This window comes from Trichomycterus rosablanca, chromosome 7 (assembly GCF_030014385.1).
Source record: "Trichomycterus rosablanca isolate fTriRos1 chromosome 7, fTriRos1.hap1, whole genome shotgun sequence".
NCBI lineage: Eukaryota > Metazoa > Chordata > Actinopteri > Siluriformes > Trichomycteridae > Trichomycterus > Trichomycterus rosablanca.
In genome coordinates, this window is record NC_085994.1 from 16,823,917 (window position 1) to 16,848,613 (window position 24,697).

General features: G+C 40.4%; 1 protein-coding gene across 6 annotated transcripts in view; it reads left to right on the top strand.

The window, feature by feature from the left end:
• The first annotated feature begins 1,313 nt into the window (after positions 1–1,313).
• Positions 1,314–24,697, top strand: part of nphp4 (nephronophthisis 4) — a 298,208-nt gene continuing 274,824 nt past the window's right edge. For all 6 annotated transcript variants that reach the window (XR_010013356.1, XM_062999062.1, XM_062999063.1 and 3 more), the window contains exons 1-3: positions 1,314–1,383; positions 3,180–3,403; positions 5,023–5,169. Coding sequence is in view for 5 of the 6 variants with exons in the window: in XM_062999062.1 (XP_062855132.1) it covers positions 3,239–3,403; positions 5,023–5,169 (312 nt within the window). In the remaining variant the exon portion in view is untranslated. The remainder of the gene's footprint in view (positions 1,384–3,179; positions 3,404–5,022; positions 5,170–24,697) is intronic.

Consider the following 24,697-nt stretch of genomic DNA (forward strand, 5'->3'; position numbering starts at 1 on the left):
GCAAGTAGATCCTGGGTTTCATCCCCAGGCAGGGCGGTCCGGGTCCTTTCTGTGCAGAGTTTGCATGTTCTCCCCATGTTTCCTACCACAGTCCAAACACATGCAGTCAGGTTAACTGGAGACACTGTGAATGTGTGTGTATGTGTGTCTGCCCTGTGATGGACTGGCGCCCCATCCAGGGTGTTACTGTGTGCCTTGCGCCCATTGAAAAGCTGGGATAGGCTCCATCCCCCCGCCACGACCCTAATTGGATAAGTGGTTAATGCCTAGTTCACACTACACGATTTTTGCCCTGATTCTCGCTCGGCGACTGGTCGGCGCTTGATTTTCCGGGTCGGGAGCAACTCAGCGTTCGCTTGGCGATCAAAACTCGGCTCTCAATCGCTAAGTGTGAACTATCCAACAACTCGACCCGACCGGCTCGCCGACTGCTCGGCGACTGGATTGAGTTTTCTAGCACTTCAGATATCTGATCTCAGATGTGCGACTGGGAATGAGTGACATGTCGAACAGCCAATGAGAACGCAGGATACTGTGTGAGGGGAAACGCAGGAGAGGATTGTAAACACTGGGACAGGGGCTTAATTAATATAGTTTATATCAGAATACACCGGAACACACACAAGTTTTACAGTATTTCTGATTTGATCGTCCTCTACAAAACATAGTACCCACGCTGCATTGCAAAATTATTAATTAACCTCCAACTTACTACAGAACAAGCCATATACTGTTCGTGTTGCCAAATCCACTTAGATACATTTATTTTCCTCCTTGATTTTACGCTGCACACCAGCGCACAAACAGCTTTGATCTCTCGCTACTTGTTGACGTGCATTTTTGGACGTGGTATCATTAAACCCCTCGTCACTTCTCACGTGTGTTTAAAAAAAAAAAAAAAAAAAGACAAAAAGGGAGACCAGAGAAGCTCGCCTGTGATTCCAGTTGGTGATGGATCGTGTAGTGTGAAACCCCCTATCACCGATCAGTCGTGTAGTGTGAAATATACACTGACTGAAAGACTCCTGAGTGCAAGAGATTCAGTCGTGTAGTGTGAACTGTACAGCGACCTGACGACTTGGAAAGTCGTGTAGTGTGAACTTGGCATAAGAAAGTGAGTCGATGAGAACATGAATTCATTTATAATTGTTTTTATTGTACTTTCACCACCACACCACAGATGGCGACATCTCCTTTATCACACTTTTTGTATATAAGAGTGGAAGAAAGGAGCGCGCGGGTCCGATCGCCTTGGTTACAGCTGCTAAGCGTTGGAAGTAAACAACATGGCGTGGTTTGCTGGATGGAAAACTGGTTAGCACAATGTTTTATTCAGCGACATTTTAATTCCTGACTTTGCTGATACAAAAAGACCGTGTTCATGTGAGTACAGTCCGTTTATTCTGAACTAACCAATAACCACACCAATATAATGGAGCGAATTTTTTTTAATTGTAAAGCTAGTTTTGCTAACCGCTGAGGAAAATCGGGTTGCGTTTCAAATTACGCACAAGTGTACTAAATAGTGAGTATAAAAGGTGAAGACGCCAATGCAGATGTAAGTACTAAAGTATACGTGTTAGGACATTAGTTTGCGGTTCGGGACGCGACCTAACGTGAGTGAAAACCTGAGATTAGAAACCGCTCTATATAAAAAAAGTATTTTAGAATATGTTTATATATATGCTTTAAAGACAACGGATGTTAACAATTCAATTAATTCCTTAGCACTTTAACGTATTTTAATTCTTTATTTTTTCTCTCAATAATACTGACAAACTTGAGGTCACAGTGTTCCGTACAATTTCGGCTTTTTTAAACTTCAGAAATGGTGCCGTAAAATATCTGTTTTGTTTGTCCAACATTAAATGTCCTGCATTGTTGTTCATTTACTTGCACCTACCGCTTCGGTCTGGTCTTGGTCGTGGTGGTTCCGGCGCTTCCCTAAAACGCTTATTTCAAGGCCAAAATACACTCCTGACAGATAGGTCAGTAGGTCGCAGGCCAACACCTTTCTATACACTTTAACTTAAACAATATTTAGACAAATAGTTGTATTTTAACATGTTGTATATACTTGAAAAATCATGAGGAACTGGGGTTGTAGCCAAAAAACACTGAATTTTACAATAGACAACTGTTTATATTAAGCCACAATTCTCCAATTCTATAGACGCCCCAAGTTCTAATGGCCAAAACCCAAAACTCGTTAATTGTTATTATTATTATTAACCTTTATTTAACCAGGGAATTCACATTGAGATTAAAAATCTCTTTTACAAGTGAGCCCTGGCCAGGACAGCAGCATATCACATAAAAATTACACAATCAACAACATAGGATATATACACGTGTATACATTTAACAATAACAAACATATGTATAAAAATTTGTGACTTTTACTTTAAATTCAGTCAAAGAAATAAACTGCTTAAATTCTAAATGTTTCTGTAAATCGTTCCATACAAAAGGTGCACTGTAACTAAATGCTGTCTTTCCAAATTACGACCAAACTACTGGAACCTCCAACTGTATATAGCTACTGGATCGTAAGTCATACACAGTCTTGTTTGATCATAAAAATTTAGACAAGTATGGTGGGAGCTGACCAATAATAGCTTTATACACAAAAATTACAAAATGTACTTGCCGTCGTACTGAAAGTGGAAGCCAACCAGTCATTTCATAGAGTTTGCAGTGATGAGTTGAATAACTTGCACGTGTTCTAAACCTTAATGCAGAATGATAATTCCCCTCATTGCATATTAAGGTTTAGAAATAAATTACATGGCCAACTCGTATACCTCCCTCTTAGTTCTTTAGTTCTTTAATATTTACATTTACATTTTCAGCATTTAGCAGACGCTTTTATCCAAAGCGACTTACACAATGAGCTGAACACAATGAGCAATTGAGGGTTAAGGGCCTTGCTCAGGGACCCAACAGTGGCAACTTGGTGGCGGGGCTTGAACCGGCAACCTTTTGTTTACTAGTCCAGTACCTTAACCACTGAGCTATCACTGGCCCAATCATTAATAGGTTAAAAGAGCTTCTTTTAAGTTAGTACACAGCTTGATAAAGTTGACCGTATGGAACACTGTGACTGTTGCCTTGTGTTATCTAGAGTACAAATTAAATGAACAGACAAAATGTTCATGGTAACTGTATGTTATATTTAGGTCCTGAAAGTGGAGATGCATTGCTTTTCATTACTGTCTGAAATGTGCACTTCATTCTAATGAAAGCAGAAACGACCCCAGCGGTGAGAATGATGGAGTGGAAACACATTTTCAAGGAAAACCGCTTTATTCTGCCTCCTCATCAAACATCCCGTTTAGCACAAGGACCGAGTCAGCCTTTTCAACTTGTGTTCAAACGACTGGATGGATTTCACATCGATCAGGTAAATGCGTACAATTTTCTACATTCAGATAAAGGTATGTTAAGGACATGTACTTTTGAGGTGGGTCGGTGGGTTGTACTGTTCCCAGGTGAAGTAGTCCGGGTCTACTCAACCTTTCTGTGTGGAGTTTGCATGTTCTCCCCGTGTCTGCGTGAGTTTCCTCAGGGTGCTCCAGTTTCCTTCCACAATACAGACATGCAGTCAGATTAATTGAAGCTATTAACAACTGCCCCTTGGTGTGAATGTTTGTGTGAACGTGAGTGAGTGTGTGTGTGTGTGGTTGTGTGTGTGCCCTGTGATGGACTTGGGACCTGTCTGGCATGTTTTCTACCTTTCGGCCAGTGATCCGTACCCACCGCAATCCTGAGTAGGATGAAGTGGTAGTAAGACAATAAATGAATGAAGGAATAAAGGAATGAATGAAGGAATGAACATCTACCTTCTACCTACAACAGCTTTGTATACCATTTACCTCAAACATACAGTTGTTACCATATGTTGGTAATTGTTATGTTTATGTCCAACTGTTTATGTTTAGATATTTTTTGAGTGATGGGCTCTTGATTATTTGAACGTTTAGCTAGATGTGACACTGATATAATAATAACATAATAGAATATACCAGTTTTTAAATGTAAATTTAAATGTATGTATTTTTAATGATACACTGGATATTTTCTCTGGTAATTTGTTCTCTGCACTGCATTTACATTAAGGTGTTTTTAAACCCCATCCATGCTTCAGTGGCAGACACTCTTGAAGTGGTGCCACAGATTACAGTGCCTGTATCATCAGTGTTACTACTGTGCTTAGAAAACGACTGGACCACACACCAGAATGATAAATTGTACGAAGCTAATCCCACTATTGGGGAAAAAATGAAGACCTACCTCGAAAACCGTTGGGACCAGACAGTATACACAAGATGCCGTATTGGACATACTAGATTAACACACATGTACCTGATAAAAGGCGAAACTGCCCCATATTGAGCAACATGCCAAACACAGATTACAATAAAACATTTAATGCTGGAATGTATCATCTATAACCATGAAAGACAACAGATCTTATCAGCAAAAACCATAAAAGAACTCTTTACCAAGACAAAAGCAACAACACTCATTAACAAAACTGAAGCAACACATATAAACGAACATACATAGACAACAGACATAACTTCTCTAAGTCAAATGAAATAAGTAAATAAAAGACAGATCACAACCTTTCCTGCCATGACGTGGCCCAAAGGGCAAACATGGCGTTAAAAACTAAACACTAACTAACTAACTAACTAACCGCCAAGTTGCCACTGTTGGGCCCCTGAGCAAGGCATTAACCCTCAATTGCTCAAAAATTGTGTTCAGTCATAACTGTAAGTCGCTTTGGATAAAAGCGTCTGCTAAATGCCGAAAATGTAAATGTAACTAACTACTGTGCTTAGAATAATGTACTGTTTATGTATTTTGATTCTCTTGTAACCTTCGGGCCTTTTGTGTAATTTTCTTATACTTACCTAAAGTTATTAAAGTTTAGAACACAGGATATCAATGTGCCTATAATAATTGTAAATAACAAAAGCATTAAATTCTGTTCTTGTGTGCTTGGTGTATGTACAGGCTGAAGAAAACAGGTCAGGCAGGTATGAACTCCGGGTCTCTCTCTTCGACAACAGTCTGCATCGTTTCTTTGGAAGGACATGGAGGAGCAAACTACGTCAGGCCACTACGAGTAACCAGACACAACTCAAAGTGAATTTCAATGAGGTGAGCACTTTAGGGGGAACTGAGCATGTTTTAAAAATGTAGAAAATTAAGACAAATAGTAGAGGTCAAGAGTGATAGTGAATGAATAAAACTCTTATATGCTGATGCGTGGAGTACAAAGCCATATTCATAATAAAGCCTATTTGCTTAATCTTGGAACAGAGATTTCATCCATTTTTAATGACAGTTAAGGCTATTTAAACTAAAAGTGGTGCATATTTTGGGCATATCCTAGCTATTAAATGTTCAACAGATGATTTATTGATCATTTAATAATGCATGCATGCCTAAGTAATAAGAACTATTATGAAGAAGGTTGAGTCATTTCTCATCAGGATGTCACACATGATGGATTTCTTAATGGTTTACATCTGATGGGCCAGAACATTAAGACCACACCTTGAAAATGTCCATAGCAGTGCTTATTTCTTAAAAATTGTGCACGTGACAGTCAGGAATATTTTAAATGTTGGGCTGATGATAGTTATGTGTAGTATATGTGTTGAATGCAGCATATATGGCTGGCCATAAAGACCTGAGTGATTTTGTTAAGTGCCTAATTGTTATGGCCAGATAACTGTCTAAGTATCTCTGTAATGGTAAGAAGCGCTCACCGACTGTTGTGGTGAGTACCCTCTAACAGTCTGAGAAGGGACAAGACACGACACACAGAGTTCCCCTGTACTAAACCAGCCACACCTTAACTTTATGGACATTGCTTTGAGTCTTCAAGTCTTGCTGGAACTGTATTTGAATGGGATTTAACTGTAGATTAAAGATGGTTAAAAGAATACGAGAACTGATCCACTGATCACAGTTGTTCTCGAATTGTAGTTGTGTGTAGTCTGTGGCTTTGCATTACCAAGCGCTGATCAGCATTGATTAAGGTGGCATGGTGGCTCGTCACCTCACAGAAAGAAGGTCCTGGGTTTGATTCCCAGTTGGAGTTGTCTGGGTCCTTTCTGTGTGGAGTTTGCATGTTCTCCCTGTGTCTGCGTGGATTATTTCCGGGTGCTCTGGTTTACTCCCACAGTCCAAAGACATACAGATGAGGTGAATTGGAGATACAAAACTATCCATGACTGTGTTTGACATTGAAAAGACTTAATCAGTGTAACCAGTTGCAACTACCTGTCCTGTCATTAATGTAACCAAAGTGTGTTAAACATGACATTAAAATCCTAATAAATAAATAAACCAGCATCAACTGAAATTAGCTACCAAAAATCAATCTGATTTTGTATCTGAAGCTGCTTCCACAACCCCCAATCTGATCAAGGATAGCCTGTTCACCACATGTCCCCCCTGACTCGTGTCCAATCACAGGCTGTTTCTTATCACCTCCAAGTATTAGGCTCCCCCACAGAGCTGCATCGTGTATGGGGAGCCACTCCTAGCTCCACGAAGCTAGATTTGAAGAGCTTTGAAGAGGTTTGAGACTGTGTCTCATAGGAATTGTGTTTGTATTTATTTATTTTGATTGTTTTATCCTGACATTAAGCGAGACACTCGAGAGTTTATGTGGGGTTGATTGTTTAAACTTCAGTTTAAGGTGAAACTCCAATGCTTAATGAGAGGAGGAGGCTGCTCTGTTAACTGCATCCCTTTAGCTGTGTACTCGAGGGCTTTGAGGTGGAAACTGAAAGCAGCAGCAGCGGGGGGGACAGCCGTGCAAAGTCGGAGAAGAGCTGTCAGCAATGATGGATGCGTTTTAATATACGCCTGGCTAAAAGACTCCCAGCAGAAAGAGTGATTAGAGGAGAGAAGCAATAGACTTAAAGAAACGCGGCATTTCACGTCTGCCTTTGATAATGGAAGATTATAGCCAAACAAACGTTTTAGACAGACACTTGTTTGGTAAATTAATTAAAAATACATCGTCTTGATGGGATATATTTGCTACACTGACTTTTTAAGTGAAGTGCCAGATCAGATCAAATTTACTACTACGAGATTTGCATGTGCTAATTGAATTGCCTCCCACTTTATTTGAAATACTTTAGGCTGCTTAGAAATGTTCTACTAAAATGGAAATATCATTGTAATTTTAAAAATGCATCATCACTTGCTATGCAGCCTTTTAGATTGGATTAGGATTTAATATAATTCATGTCTTGCCGACTGGGTTTGTGACAGTTTGGATCCAATCCATCAGTGCTTCCTGTGATTTAAGCATTAAAGCCTGTCTTGAGAAGGCTGTTGGTTCTGCTCATGTCTCCAGGGTGTGACACACAGGCTCTGTGTGTATCGATTCAACCTTTTAAAACCTCATGAATCACCGGTTGGTTTAATGCCTGTACGTGCTGCACTTCACTTCAACCACCAGAGGGCATTGTGGCACCACGGCTGGTTGTATGGTTGACGTTTTGTTTCAGCATTGCTGTGACTGACAATGAGGCTGAACTCTTTTTGCTCTTTGGGTGAAAGTAAGCTTCGTAATTCAACTCACAACTGCTTTAGGCCGACTGTGTAATGACCGTGTAGACAGAAAGCAGACCGCCCCTGGAAGCAAGTCGTTTAAGGGAAGGACTCTTTAACTTCTGAAGCAAAATAAAGTGCTGCAAGTGCTCCATCCCTTACATCTGCATGTGCCGCAGAGGCCGTTTGTCTCCTCGTGGTTCCCACAAGGCTGAACTCCATGAGCTATTACCCCTGTGATGGAGCGTGTCCGGTCACAGAGTGGTGGCCTGGTACGTTTGTTCAAAAGATTCGCATTCACTTTTAAAATTGCTCTAGGGTGGCTCGGTGGGTAGCACCGTCACCTCACAGCAAGAAGGTCCTGGGTCCAATTCCCAGGTGGAGCGGTCCGGGTCCTTTCTGTGTAGTTTGCATGTTCTCCTCCAGGAGCTCCGGTTTCCTCCCACAGTCCAAAGACATGCAAGTGAGGTGAATTGCAGATACAAAGTTGTCCATGACTGAGTTTGACATTAAAGACTTGAACTGATGAATCTTGTGTAACCTGTAATTACCTGTCCTGTCATGAATGTAACCAAAGTTAAAATCCTTAATAAATAAATAAAGAAACTGCTCCAAGCTTCAGTTCTCAGTCTTATTACAGACAGGGCTTTAGTTCTAAAAACATTCGTGACATTAAGGTGCTTGGGTGGCACATTGTCTATTATGATGACCCACCACTGCTGAGATCTGTGTTTGACCCTTAGTGGTGCTTTCAGCCTACTGGGCATCTACACAGACATCATAAAATATAAAAATAGACTGCCAGACAATTAGGGATGTCCCGATCCGATCTCAAAGATCGGGATCGGGGCCGATCAAGGCATTTTTTAATTGATCGGAATCGGCTTTACTAAACCCGATCTTAATCCCCTTAATCCCGATCTTTTGTGTTACGTCAGCATGTCCGCTGTGTGGAAATAGTTTAAATTGAAAAGTAAAACAAGTCCAACAGTGAAGTGTAACGTCTGCAGTGTGAGCGTTTCACGAGGCGGTGGCAGCAGATCTGCGTTCATGTGTGAGAGTGTGTGTGAGTTAAGGATCACTCCGGTTTAAAAAACAACGTAGTGATGCACTCGTTTTAATAAAGAAATAAATGCACAGTATATTCAAATATTGTCGGGAGCAGAACACTTTATTAACTTCTTCTGTTACGGTACCGAATAGCCGACAGTTGAGTCAAGCACGCTATTTCATGTTCTATGAAAGGCCTAAAGGGTCAAAACACACTCACTTCGTGTACAAACGTCCATCAAACCACTGTCACAATGCAAGCACTTTAAGAACTGGCTTTCCTTCATAACAAAAGAGCCTTTCCATTTTATTTTGGTATTCAGGTTTTACTGTAATGCTTTTAAATAACTTTTTTTCTTATATTCAAGTTAAGCTGCTACACAGGTTTCTGTTCATTTTTAGTGTATCACTGCATTAAACATTTATTTTCTTTGAATGTAAAGTTTAAAGTAAAACTGTAATTATCTCACTCATTTTGATTGATTTTGTAAAAATACAAGAAAATTTAGCAATAGCTTGGATGCAGCATTTTTCCCTTCAGCACTGCAGAGCTATTTAGTTGTTAAACATATACACTGGATTAATTTGAATAATTGTAATGTACTTGAAGTGTGCACTGTGTGAACAGTATTGTCTAGTTCTTATCTAGACGATATCTAGAAAATACAAGTATCGGTTTGAGAATCGTTATCGGATCGGGATCAAAATTAATAATCGGGATCGGTATCGGGAACAAAAAAACGTGATAGGGACATCCCTACAGACAATATTAGATGTGCTCGAAATGTAAAAATGTTTAAATTCAGGTTAAAAACTTTTCTCTTTTCTTGTGCCTATGATTAAGCTCTAAATTTTGCACTCTATTATTACTGCACTTTAGCTTTAATATGCTATTTTTATGTTTTATTATCTTTATTTTAAAATCCTATGTTTTACCAAATCTTACTGCACTTACTATTTATTAAGCTAATTTACTTTTACCATATAGAAGCACTTTGTAGTCCTACAGTTACTGACTAGTCTATCTATTTCTCTACATACTTTTTTAGCCTGCTTTAATCCTGTTCTTCAATGGTCAGGGCCACCACATTATTTATATATATATATATATATACAGTGCCTTGCAAAAGTATTCAGCCCCCTTGAACTTTTCAACCTTTTGCCACATTTCAGGCTTCAAACATAACGATATGAAATTGTAATTTTTTGTGAAGAATCAACAACAAGTGGGACACAATCGTGAAGTGGAACGAAATTTATTGGATATTTTAAACTTTTTTTAGAAATAAAAAACTGAAAAGTGGAGCGTGCAATATTATTCAGCCCCCTTGCGTTAATACTTTGTAGCGCCACCTTTTGCTGCGATTACAGCTGCAAGTCGCTTGGGGTATGTCTCTATCAGTTTTGCACATCGAGAGACAGAAATTTTTGCCCATTCTTCCCTGCAAAACAGCTCGAGCTCAGTGAGGTTGGATGGAGAGCGTTTGTGAACAGCAGTTTTCAGCTCTTTCCACAGATTCTCGATGGGATTCAGGTCTGGACTTTGACTTGGCCATTCTAACACCTGGATACGTTTATTTGTGAACCATTCCATTGTAGATTTTGCTTTATGTTTTGGATCATTGTCTTGTTGGAAGATAAATCTCCGTCCCAGTCTCAGGTCTTTTGCAGACTGCAACAGGTTTTCTTCCAGAATGGTCCTGTATTTGGCTCCATCCATCTTCCCATCAATTTTAACCATCTTCCCTGTCCCTGCTGAAGAAAAGCAGGCCCAAACCATGATGCTGCCACCACCATGTTTGACAGTGGGGATGGTGTGTTCAGGGTGATGAGCTGTGTTGCTTTTACGCCAAACATAACGTTTTGCATTGTGGCCAAAAAGTTCGATTTTGGTTTCATCTGACCAGAGCACCTTCTTCCACATGTTTGGTGTGTCTCCCAGGTGACTTTTTATAGATATCTTTGAGAAATGGCTTTCTTCTTGCCACTCTTCCATAAAGGCCAGATTTGTGCAGTGTACGACTGATTGTGTCCTATGGACAGATTCTCCCACCTCAGCTGTAGATCTCTGCAGTTCATTCAGAGTGATCATGGGCCTCTTGGCTGCATCTCTGATCAGTCTTCTCCTTGTTTGAGCTGAAAGTTTAGAGGGACGGCCGGGTCTTGGTAGATTTGCAGTGGTCTGATACTCCTTCCATTTCAATATGATCGCTTGCACAGTGCTCCTTGAGATGTTTAAAGCTTGGGAAATCTTTTTGTATCCAAATCCGGCTTTAAACTTCTCCACAACAGTATCTCGGACCTGCCTGGTGTGTTCCTTGGTCTTCATGATGCTCTCTGCGCTTTAAACAGAACTCTGAGACTGTCACAGAGCAGGTGCATTTATACGGAGACTTGATTACACACAGGTGGATTCTATTTATCACCATCAGTCATTTAGGTCAACATTGGATCATTCAGAGATCCTCACTGAACTTCTGGAGTGAGTTTGCTGCACTGAAAGTAAAGGGGCTGAATAATATTGCACGCCCCACTTTTTAGTTTTTTATTTCTAAAAAAAGTTTACAATATCCAATAAATTTCGTTCCACTTCACGATTGTGTCCCACTTGTTGTTGATTCTTCACAAAAAATTACAATTTCATATCGTTATGTTTGAAGCCTGAAATGTGGCAAAAGGTTGAAAAGTTCAAGGGGGCTGAATACTTTTGCAAGGCACTGTATATATATATATATATATATATATAAGATGTTCTGTCAATTGTTTAATTTTGTAGAAAAAAAATAAATCACAGACATGCCACAAAACTATCATTTTTCAAAATGTCAACCTTCTGGCATTAAGAAACAATAAAAAAAAGAAACAAATATAATAGTTGTGGTCAGTCACAATTGCTTTTTTTAGATCAAGTAGAGGAAAAAAATATGGAATCACTCAAATCTGAGGAAAAAATTATGGAATTACTCTGTAATTTGCAGTTTAAAAACAAAACATTTGCAGCAGATTAGATTTGCTAATTATTCTTCAGTTTAAAAAGAGTGCTTACACCTCGGAGAGCTGTTGCACAAAGCAGATTGTCATGAATCATGGTTCCAACACAAGATATGTCAGTTGAAACAAATGAGAGGATTATAAAACTCCTTCAAGAAGATAAATCATTGTGGAATGTCGCAAAAGATGTTGGTTGTTCCCAGTAAGCTGTGTTTAAAATCTGGACCAAGTACAAACAAAATGGGAAGGTTGTAAAAGGGAAGCATACTGGTAGACCAAGTAAGACATCAAAGCATCAAGATAGAAAACTTAAAGCAATATGTCTTGAAAACAGAAAATGCACAACAAAACAAATGAGAAACAAGTGGCCGGAAAGTGGAGTCAATGTCTGTGACTGAACTGTAAGAAATCACCTAAAAGAAATGGGATTTACATACAGAAAAGCCAAACAAAAGCCACCATTAACACCTAAAAAGAAAAGAACAAGGTTAAAGTAGGCTAAAGAAAAGCAATCGTGGACTGTGGGTGACTGGATAAAAGTGATCTTCAGTGATGAATCGCGAATCTGCATTGGGCAAGGTGATGATGCTGGAACTTTTGTTTGGTGTCTGTCCAATGAAATTTATGAAGATAACTGCCTAAAGAAAACATGTTAATTTCCACAGTTGTTGATGATATGGGCCTGCATGTCGGGTAAAGGCACAGGGGAGATGGTCTTCAATAAATGCCAAAGTCCACATTGAAATTTTGGACGCTTTTCTTATTCCATCAGTTGAAAGGATGTTTGGTGATGATGACTTCATTTTTCAAGATGATAATGCATCTTGCCATAGGGCAAAGGACGTGAAAACTTTCCTTCAAGAAAACATATAATGTCAATGGCATGGCCTACAAATAGTCCGGATCTCAATCCATTTGAAAATCTCTGGTGGAAATTGAAGAAAATGGTCAATGACAAGGTTCCAACCTGCAAAGCTGATCTGGCAACAGCAAGAGACAGTTGAAGGCAGATTGATGAAGAATACTGTTTGTCATTAGTTAACTCCATGCCTCAGAGAGTTTAAACCATTATAAAAGCCAGAGGTGGTGCAACAAAGTAATAATGGTGCAGTGTTTTCTAATGATTCCATAATTTTTTCCTCAGATTTGAGTGATTCCATATTTTTTTCCTCTACTTGATCTAAAAAAAAGCAATTGTGACTGACCACAACTATTATATTTGTTTCTTTTTTTATTGTTTCTTAATGCCAGAGGGTTGACAGTTTGAGAAATGATAGTTTTGTGGCATGTCTGTGATTTATTTTTTTTCTACAAAATTAAACATTTGAAAGAACATCTTCCAAGAGTGGTGATTCCATCATTTTTGCCAGGGGTTGTATATATATATATAAATAAATAATGTGGTATAATACGTATAATACGTATATATATATATATATATATATATATATATATATATATATATATATATATATATATATATATATATACGTATTATTTGGGTGGTGGACCATTCTCAGCACTGCAGTGACACTGACGTGGTGGTGTGTCGGCAGTGTAGCCTAGTGGTTAAGGTACTGGTCCAGTATTCAGAAGGTTGCCGGTTCAAGCCTCACCACTACCAGGTTGCCACTGTTGGGCCCTTGAGCAAGGCCCTTAACCCTCAATTGCTTAGACTGTATACTGTCACAACTGTAAGTCGCTTTGGATAAAAGCGTCTGCTAAATGCCAAAAATGTAAATGTAATGCGTGTTAGTGTGTGTTGTGCTGGTATGAGTGGATCAGACACAGCAATGCTGATGGAGTTTTTAAACACCTCACTGTCACTGCTGGATTGAGAATAGTCCACCAACCAAAAATATCCAGCCAACAGCGCTCCATGGGCAGCGTCCTGTGACCGCTGATTAAGGTCTAGAAGATGACCAACTCAAACATCAGCAATAGATGAGCGATCGTCTCTGACTTTACATCTACAAGGTGGACCAACTAGGTAGGAGTGTCTAATAGAGTGGACAGTGAGTGGACACTGTATTTAAAAACTCCAGCAGCGCTGCTGTGTCTAATTCATACCAGCACAACACACACTAACACACCACCACCATGTCAGTGTCACTACAGTGCTGAGAATGACCCAGGACCCAAATAATACCTACTATGTAGTGGTCCTGTGGGGGTCCTGACCATTGAAGAACAGGGTTAAATCAGGCTAAAACAGTATGTAGAGAAACAGATGGACAGTGAGTGTAGAAACAAGGTACCGTTAGTTTTAATGTTATGGCTGATCGGTGTATCTTAAAGCAATAAGCCACGAGAGACCGTGCATTACTGTGATTTTAGCACGGGGATGACGTTTTTGGCACGACGCGAAGCGGAGTGCCTAAAACTTCTTTCCCCGTGCTAAAATCATAACAGTAATGCACGGTCTCGAGTGGCTTATTGCTTTTATAAAATGGCGGTCAACATAAAATATAATAAATACAACAATGTTTAATTCATAAATGTATTTATCGTGTATAAACTTACAATAAAGCATTCTTCCGCGACGCAAAATAGTTCGATTAACAGTGTTGCTAGGCAACATGAGGGCGAAAATAACATTAACTTTTTCTATTCAGTGGCGTATTAATATGGAATGATGTGAGGTGGTCATAGGTGTGCGTTTATCGGGGATTTTACAACGGCTTCGAACGTGGCTCAGCCAATCAGATTTTAGGACCGGAACTATCCGTTTTATAACTTTGATTTTAATTTCATGTTTTTTAAAAAATTCTAACCATATTTGCAAAAAGCCTTTCTGAGGTTCTAGATCTCAGGAATGTTGTAATGCTTTTATTTTTCCTTATGTAAAGCACTTTGAATTGCCACTGTCTATAAAAGGTGCTATACAAATAAACTTGCCTTGCCCAATAATACAGTTTTAATAAAACACATTTTGTATTACATGATGACTTTTAAATTTCTTTAAATGTCTATCACCCTTGTGAAAGGTGAGTAATCGCCCCATCTATTACCTAGTCAGCTTGTTCATTTAATTCATCAACAACTGCTTAAGTCCTGGTGGGTGTCTTAGAGGGTTCGGTTTCACTGGGAAAGTAGTATGCCCAATGTTTCCCAGTGGGACCTGACCCACCATGACCCTGACTAGAATGAAACCGTTAATGAAAATGTTCTATACCAGTCATTATGTGTCACTAGCTAGTAATTGTCAAAACTATGAGCAAGATTTTATCATCAGACCACTCGTTATTGAGCACTTATTGTTGTCTGGTAGTAGTTTCTGGCACTGTTACACGTTTGCCTTCATTATCACCCTCTTAAGCCAATAAAGCATAAAGTGTATGTGGAAGTACATCCAATTCTTAGAGCCAGTAAACCAGGTGGCATACACCAGATGCCAAATTATACATGCAAGACTGACACACTTCCCCTTAATAAGCGGTGAGGGCACCACACACTGTGAAACCTGCCAAACCCCCGTTACAGTTAAACACTTGCTAATAGAATGCACAGTCTACCGCCACAAAAGGCACATACTCAAACAAGGGCTTTTCTTAGCCAATGCTGAACAATTCCTCAAATTTCTCTCAATAACAGGACTATAAACACGTATCTAACACCCCATGATGGAACATGTCAAAACCGCTCCTGCCAGGAAAATGCAGATGAGCTGTACTGGTTTAAACCCTCCACTAACTAACTAGCTAACTTTGAGTCAATGATCTGAGTCACAAATTTTTCATTTATCATGCGTGAAATGTGTGACTTTCCGAAACAAAATCTTACTGGATGATGAATTACTGTTATAGCACAGAGACAAATGTTGTCACGTCAGAAGATTTTGCTTGTAATCCTTCATTCTGTTGTATTTCAGACTTATAGAAATATGACTTCTTACTTAGAACACTGAAATAAAGAATAGCTAATTATACAGTTCGAAAATCATGGAAGGACATTTGTGTGGTACAGCAATAAACTACACTTGGGTCCAGGATTCAAAAACCTAGGGGCGGCACCGTGGCTCAGTGGACAGCACTGTCGCCTCACAGCAAGAAAGTCCTGGGTTTTGAACCCCAAGTGGAGCGGTCTGGGTACTTTGTGTGGAGTTTGCATGTTCTCATCTTGTCTGTGTGGGTTTCCTCCGGGAGCTCCGGTTTCCTCTCACAGTCCAAAGACAAGCAATACTAAACTGTCCATGCCCGTGTTTGACATTGAACTGATGAATCTTGTGTAACAAATAATTACCGTTTCTGTAATGAATGTAACCAAAGTGTGAAAAACATGACGTTACAATCCTACTAAATAAATAAAAAAGCCTAGCAGTGCCATTGGTTAGCCAGATGTCTACTCAGACATGAGCTTTGTCCAAATCCTTTTGATGGAGTACACTGCACCTTGTGTTTCCCAGTGGAACCTGATCTGCTGTGACCCTGGCCAGGATAAAGTGGTTGATAAAAAGGAAATGAATTAAAAATGAACCATTCAGAGGTGGACCAATGTCTAGTTACGTAACCCAGTGAGGCTTGAGCTTCGGATGGTGGACTCATTGTCATTTCTGGTAGAGAGCAAAACTCATGGTCTGTTAGTTATGGCAAATTGCCAGTGCCACCACCTCCATGTGTGACTGCTTTTTAATACCCTTTATTATATGTTACACTGATATAAAACAAAACAAACATAACTAAATAAGCCGTAACCACAGCGACTTTGGCCAGGATAAAACCGTAGTAAAACATAAAAGGTCGCCAGTTCATCAGAGGGCACACACACACTCCCCTTGGGCAATTTAGTATCTCCAATAGGCCTGACTGTATATCTTTGGACTGTGGGAGGAAACCAGAGCACCCAGATGAAACCCACACAGACACAGGAAGAACGTGCAAACTCCACACAGAAAGATCCCAGACTGCTCCACCTGAGAATTGAACCCAGGACCTTTTTGCTGTTGGGCGCCAGTGCTACCCATTGTGCTGCCCAAGCCAGATTCAGCCTAACTGGAACTGCTTCCCCAAAATTCTCTCGATTCCAGCTATTCGACATGGCTGTATGTGTAGCGGCTCGTTAACTGCCGCTGATCCTGAAGTTTACTTTAATATACTGCCCTTTTCTTCCTGTCGATACAAACTTGAACAAAACGGCATAACCTGCAGGATAAAATCCATACGTCTCTCTCATGTGCTCTTGAGAGCATTTGGTGACTTCTTTAAGTCTTTTTCTTTCTAGATGGGAGCAGGAAGATTCACTTCAATTATACATGTGCATGGCCGGCAGTCTTGGAAACGATCAATATTTCAGCTCCCGGGGGAGTAAACATCCCCGAGAGCAGCTGCTCCATAAAGGTTTTCTCACAAACACTCGCATCAACACCGCACATGACAAAGCAACAGGGTGCAGATATCTGAACGGCGGGGATCCGAACGGTGGGGGAGCGCCGGATTTGAAGAAATACATAGAAGGGAAACTGCAGCTTGGAGTAAAGGAGAGAAATTCATATCATTACAAGATGACGTTGCAGTTGGGGAGGAGGGGAATAAGTATTAACTCTCTTTGAACGAGGGATGTCAATAACCAGCTAAATTAATTGTCACATATTTTACCTAAATTATGTATGACTGAACTATTACGCTTTTATAACCATAAACTGCAACTTTTATGCATCAGTATACAGTAGTTCGATTCCCACTAAGAGCGGTCCGGGTCCTTTCTGTATGGAGTTTGCATGTTCTCCCTGTGTCCGCCTGGGTTTCCTCCAGGAGCTCTGGTGTCCACCCTCAGTCCAAAGACATGCAAGTAAAGTGAATTTGAGATACAAAATTGTCCATGACTGTTTGACACTAAAGCTCACCCCACTGCTGCATTTTTTTTTTTTACTGGCCTCCTGTTGGTGCCCACATTCAGTTTAAAACACTGATGCTTGCATACAAAGCCAAAACTGAACCAGCCACAAGCTACCTTCGAGGTCTAATAAAAACACGCTCTGTACCACGCAACCTCCAAGCCACTAGTCTCGCTCGATTTGATCCTTCACCCAGAACTAGAGGAAGACAGGCATCAAGGCTTTTCTTTGTATTGGCACCCAAGTGGTGGAACGAGCTTCCCTTGTCTGTCTGAACATCTGAATCTCTCGCTGTCTTCAAAAGACGATTAAAACCCCACCTCTTTACTAAGCACGTAAACTGACATGTACTTACTAATGCTCTTTGTCTGGCATATATTATTTAGGTGGTGGATGATTCTCAGCACTGCAGTGACAATGACATGGTGGTGGTGTGTTAGTGTGTGTTGTGCTGGTATAAGTGAATAAGACCCAGCAGTGCTGCTGGAGCAGTGACGGTGAGGTGTTTAGAAACTCCATCAGCATTGCTGTTTCTTATCCATACATACCAGCACAACACACACTAACACACCACCACCATTGCAGTGTCACTGCTGTGCTGATAATGATCCACCACCCAAATAATACCTACTCTGTGGTGGTCCTGGGAGAGTCCTGACCATTGAAGAACAGCATGAAAGGGGGCTAACAAAGCATGCAGAGAAACAGATGGACTACAGTCAGTAATTGTAGAACTACAAAGTGCTTCTATATGGTAAGTGAAGCCAATAAAATGGACAGTGAGTGTAGAAACAAAGAGGTCTTCTTGGACTGTTGTCATAATGGAATCACTTTTGTAAGTCACTCTGGATAAGAGCGTCTGCTAAATGCCGAAAATGTAAATGTAAAGACTTGAACTGATGAATCTTGTGTAACCAGTAATTACCAGTCTTGTCATAAATATAACCAAAGTGTGTAAAACATGACGCTGAAATTCAAATAAATAAATAATACATCAGTATAGCAAATTCTTATGTACATGTTGTGTACTGCTCTGCTGCTGCAGCTCTAGAGATTAGAGTAAACAGCTTAGTTTACTTCAGACTGATTTCTTTTCTTGGCCCTCATGTGGCCCTATCCAAGGATTGAGAGAAGAAAAAAAAACATTTATTACTGTTTCCTCTCCACATGGTTTACTTTCTTGACCTGGCTGTCAGCATGCTGGCAAAAGACCGTTCTCTGAAGTAATTAAATATCTTCAGTTCCACAGTTTTTTGGCATTTTTGGTGAAACTGGGTGCAAAGGTTATCAAAAGAAACCCCTGACCTTTCTGCTCAAGAAGCATTTATTAAAACAATTAAAAAGCCCAGAACTTGGTACATAACTTTATTTAATTTTTGTTTTTAACACTGCGGGCATCACTGTGGCTTGGTGGGTAGCACTGTCGCCTCACAGCCAGAAGGTCCTGGGTTCGATTTCCAGGTTCTTTCTGTCTGGGTGTGGAGTTTGAATGTTGTCCATGTGCTTGGGTGGGTTTCCTCTGGGAGCTCTGGTTTCTTCCCACAGTCCAAAGACATGCAAGTGAGGTGAATTGGAGATACAAAATTGTCCATGACTTTTTGATATTTAAGACTTGAACTAAAGAATCTTGTGTACCAGTAACTACCTGTTCTGTCACGAAACATGAAGTTAAAATCCTAATATTATAATAATAATAACCATAATAATAATACTTTATCCTGGTCCAGTTTTCCTAGAATCACTGAGTCTAGTGAAAGGCAAACTCTGCATTTCAGCATAAGAACTGTATTAGATCTGTGAAATACGATGGAGGCCTAACGGTTTGATCTTTTTTGCTGCTAATCCATAATGCCTGGGTTAGCATGTTTTTTTGCAGAAGGATGGTTCTTTTCATGCTGACTCGATTCTTGTGTGTAAATGTGAGAAGCGAATTCATGTTTTCCAACTTTTTAATGAACCCAACCAGGATAACAATGGCACACAAGGCATGCGTACATGTCATTACTTTTGCATTAAGCTTAAAGATATCTGTGTAAACACAGGACCAGGTGTGTGAATGTGTGTGTTAATGCTCCTTACTGGGCTAAGCGTGGGCTGTTCGCACAGTGTGTGTCGACTCGGCATATTTTCTGTATCATTAACCTGGCTTCATCTGGATATTTTGTATGCACCGCTCACTCCTGGAGCTATAAAGGGACTCGCAGTGGATCATGTATCGGTATTTATGATGTCGAGACTCTCTTGTAACAGCACTTGCATCGTTCAAACAGTCTACTATAATTGGGCACTTCAACCTCTTAGATGTCTTTTACTGGGCACTTATGGAACTTTGCCTGTTATCACTGGTAATGATGTAGAAATGTAGTTAGCAATGACGTAATGGTGCTTGGATGGTGCAGCGTTCGATTGCACTATTCTACCGGTCTGGAGATCAGGGTTCAAAATCTCTGAGGTGCTATTGGCCTGCCGGGTGACAACACAGACATGATTGTCTATGTCTGAGTGGCGGGATTGATCGAAGCCTTGCTATCTAGGGTGTGTTCCTCCATGGTGTCTAGTGAAGCCTAGGGAAGCCAGACTTACAGCAGTCCTGACCAACATGAAAAACTAGAGGTAAAGAAATTAAAGTAAATGAAATGCATTAAGAGACAAAACCAAGTTGTCAGGAGATAAATGCTGCTTGATTGGCTCAGAGGTCTAATGTACTAGCTCACCACCACTAAGCTGTTTAAATTACAGACATGCTGTAGCCACCCTTGACCTTAAGTTCATGAGAGCATCATTGTAAGGCATGAATGAACTGCATTTATAATCGCACAAAATTATTGCTTTTTAAGCAAGTGTCTCATATTTTTTTATTTTCTGAGATCAAGGTTCAAAATCTCAGCTATGCTATTGGCCGGTCAGCATCTACACAGACTGAGAGGTGGGATTGGTCGAAGCCCTGCGATGCATGGTGTCTAGTGATTCAAGGGAAACCAGACTTACCACAACCCTGATCAAGATGAAAAACTCGGGGTAAAGAAAATGAATGGAATGTATTAAGGGACAAAACCAAACTGTCAAGAGTTGAACGCTGCTTGATTGGCTCATTTTGCTATGTCTGAGGGGTGGAATTGGGTGAAGCCCTGCAATGGATTGGCGCCCAATCCATCGCGTGTTACTGCATGGTATCTAGTGATCCTAGGGAAGCCAGACGTACTGCAACCCTGTCCAACATGAAAAAACTCGGGGCAAAGAAAATGAATAAAATGTATTAAGAGACAAAACCAAGTTGTCAGGAGTTAAATGCTGCTTGATTGGCTCAGAGGTCTAATGCACTAGCCCACCACCGCTAAGCTGTTTAAATTACAGACATGCTGTAGCCACCCTTGACCTTAAGTTAATGAGAGCATCATTGTAAGTCATGAATGAACTGCATTTATAATCGCACAAAATTATTGCTTTTTAAATAAGTGCCTCCTAGTTCTTACTTCCCGCTGGACTTGCACCTAACCTTCCTGAGTCTCTAAAACCCTGCTGTAGAAGAAACTGTGCTTCTTATCGGCATAACTCGGCTAATCTGAAGTGGGAATGTTCTTTAGAGCAAAAAATGAGGTCATTACAATTGATTTAATTAGGAGTGTTTAGTGTGCCAGGTCTAGAATTGGCAATGAAGTGCATTTCTTTGCAGCAGAAAGTAAGACATCATATGATTTTAAGGTTTACTACTTCTTTACTTTGGTCAGGGTCTCGGTGGGTCCAGTTTAAACTTCCCTCATCAGATGCCAAACCATTTATATCTGCCTACATTAAAAATATGTGGCAAACAGAATGGAACACTTAATGCAAAAATAAACTTCATGAAATATGTGCTGACTTTTTCACCAAAGTAAAAATACAACCAGAGAAAGTATTGATCAGGTGGTCTATACCAGATACCGCATCGGACACACACTCTTAACACATTTCTATCTTGTAGAGGGAAAAGCTACCCCACCCTGTGATATCTGCCTATATAAATACATATTTCTATCATACATATACTGACTGAAAATGTTTAACCAAGCCAAAATAAACAACAATCACATCTAAAAAAACAACACTTGACAAGGGCTATAGCCTAATATAAAAGTTACCTACCATGAATATAACCATTGTGTAAGCATGGTGTAAAACATCTAAATGAACTAGAGGTGCATTTCCTGAAGAAAATGCACTTGTGATTGCAGTTCTGTGTTCCATCATGTAATTACTTATTATCATGATGCTCTAAGGCTGCTGAATTTCAAACAGGGTTGAAATCATGTTGTATACACCTGGTGAGCCACATCATTAGGACCACCTCTCAGAAACACCATGGCAATGCCTATTTACAAAAAATGTGCATGTGAGGGTCAGTGATATATTGAATTTTGTTACATGTGTTGAATGCAGCAGATATGATCAGGAATCCAGACCTGAGTGATTTTGATGTTGAATCTTTATGGCAAGACATCCTGTTAGTTGGCCAACACTAATGGTAGAAGACATGAAGGTCAGTCTGATGGCCAGTAAAGACCAACACAGACATTGGTGAAACGTGTCACAACACACAGTGCATCAAATCTTTTTTGTGTATGAGGTTGCATAGTCACAGGCCAGTAAAAGTGACCATACTAACACCAGTTCACCATCAAAAGCACAGTTGGGCATACAGGCATTGAAACTGGACAGCAGAGTACTGGAGGGTCAACAGGATGATGTATCCTGCCAAAACCCCCCCCACTTGTGGAGGAAAGGGTACCAGTAAGCTGTTAAACGATTCACCTTGCAACATACAGACGTTTAGAGACCTGCTGGTAATGTTCTGGCTTGGGATACCACAGGACTTCACATTTTTAGAGGATCAAAGCTGTTTTGGCAACATACTTTCAACTGGATTCAGGTCTGTGCTCTGGCTGGGCTGTTGAGAAACTTTGATCTTCTGGTAGTTATTCTTTTGTTGATGTGCAGGTGTGTTTTGGATTGTGATCGTGTTGAAAGATGAAATTCCTCTTTGGCTTTTTAGAAGAGGCTTGAAGGTTTTGTGCCAAAATTGATTGATATTTAAAACTCTTCATAATTTTCTCCACCTTGGTTAAAGCCCCAGTTTCAACAGGAGGAAAAACAATCCTAACCACCTTGCTGCTCTGTGGGTATGGTGTTCTTTTGTTGCACAGTGCTGTTTTGGCGCCAAACATATACTTTGGAATTATGGCCAAAAAGGTGCACTCCCACTTTAGCGCATCCAATTTCTGCCCGTCAATCTTCCTCTCACTAATGCTGGTCCCTGCTCCTGATTGGGGAGGACGAGGCGTCTCCACGCCCCCTCCGACACGTTCACAGCAATCGAACGTCTCATCGCCTACACTTGACGAGTGCAGTGCAGTACAGCGCTGTGTACAGAGTGCCACACCCTCTACCGCACTCCTTGCCCATCTTCGTGCGGGCGCCACCAACCAGCCTGCAGAGGTCGTAATCGCACTAGTCTGAGAGAGTCCCCATCCGGCTTAAACCCGCCCCTATCTGAACAACAGGCCAATCGTTGTCCATGTGGTCGCTCAGCCTCAGCCGACAGGCAGAGCCGAGATTCGATACGATGTGTTTTTACCGCTGCGCCACCGGAGCGGCAGGTTTTGTAGGTTATTTGCAAAATGTAGGCAGGCTTGGATGTTTTTTTGATTCATTTACTGCACGGCCCAGATAAATAAGAATATGGGTGATTGTCACATTAAGTACACAAGCATAAATTGCCAGTCTTTATCAACTTATTTATTGCTGTCGACCTCTTGGAAGCCTCACATATCAGTTTCTTCTCTTTTCATTAATTTTTGACTTATGTCCAGTTCTTGGGACAGTCACTGTTTTACCTAATGTTCTTCACTTGTGGATGAGTCTTTTTATGGTATATGTAATGCTTCGGAATTCTTTGTACTCTTCTCTTGACTGGTACCTTTCAACAATGAGATCTGTTTGCTGCTTTGTAAGCTCTTTGCTGATCGTAGCTAACTAAGTAAATGTCAGGACAATCCTACTAGAACAGCTGAATTTTATATTGGATTAATCAGTCACTTTAATTGATGGCAGATACTGATCACTATTTAACAAGAGTTTTAATGTGATTAGTTAATCCTGAACATGGCCACAGCCCCAATTATAAGAGAGTGTGCACACTTATGCAACCACACTATTTTAATGATATACGCTGGTCAGCCATAACATTAAAACCACCTCCTTGTTTCTACACTTACTGTCCATTTTATCAGCTCCACTTACCATATAGAAGCACTTTGTAGTTCTACAATTACTGACTGTAGTCCATCTGTTTCTCTGCATGCTTTGTTAGCCCCCTTTCATGCTGTTCTTCAATGGTCAGGACCCCCCCACAGGACCACCACAGAGCAGGTATTTTTTTGGTGGTGGATCATTCTCAGCACTGCAGTTACAATAACATGGTGGTGGTGTTAGTGTGTGTTGTGCTGGTATGAGTGGATAAGGCACAGCAGCGCTGCTGGAGTTTTTAAACACCTCACCATCACTGCTGGACTGAGAATAGTCCACCAACCATCCTGTGACCACTGATGAAGATCTCAAAGATGACCAACTCAAACAGCAGCAATAGATAAGCAATCATCTCTGACTTTACATCTACAAGGTGGACCAACTAGGTAGGAGTGTCTAATAGAGTGGACAGTGAGTGGACACGGTATTTAAAAACTCCAGCAGCGCTGCTGTGTCTGATCCACTCATACCAGCACAACACACACTAACACACCACCACCATGTCATTGTCACTGCAGTGCTGAGAATGATCCACCACCTAAATAATACCTGCTCTGTGGTGGTTCTGTGGGGATCCTAACCATTAAAATAAAAAGTATGTAGAGAAGATGGGCTACAGTCAGTAATTGTAGAACTACAAAGTGCTTCTATATGGTAAGTGGAGCTGATAAAATGGACAGTGAGTGTAGAAACAAGGAGGTGGTTTTAATGTTATGGCTGATCAGTGTATATATATATATATATATATATATGCTCAGTAGTCTTTGGCAAAAAGTAGCTCATTTCCAGCATGAAGTAGATCATTTCTGACTTTGTTGTAGTAAATAAATTAAGCTTTTTTACTTCTTAAGTTTCTCTGTTGAAATTTGCTCATTGAGACGAGCACAGTGTTTCCTGTTTGAATAGCTGAGGTGACCTGAAGTGTTTATGCTGTGTAGTATAGAGGCCACGGTT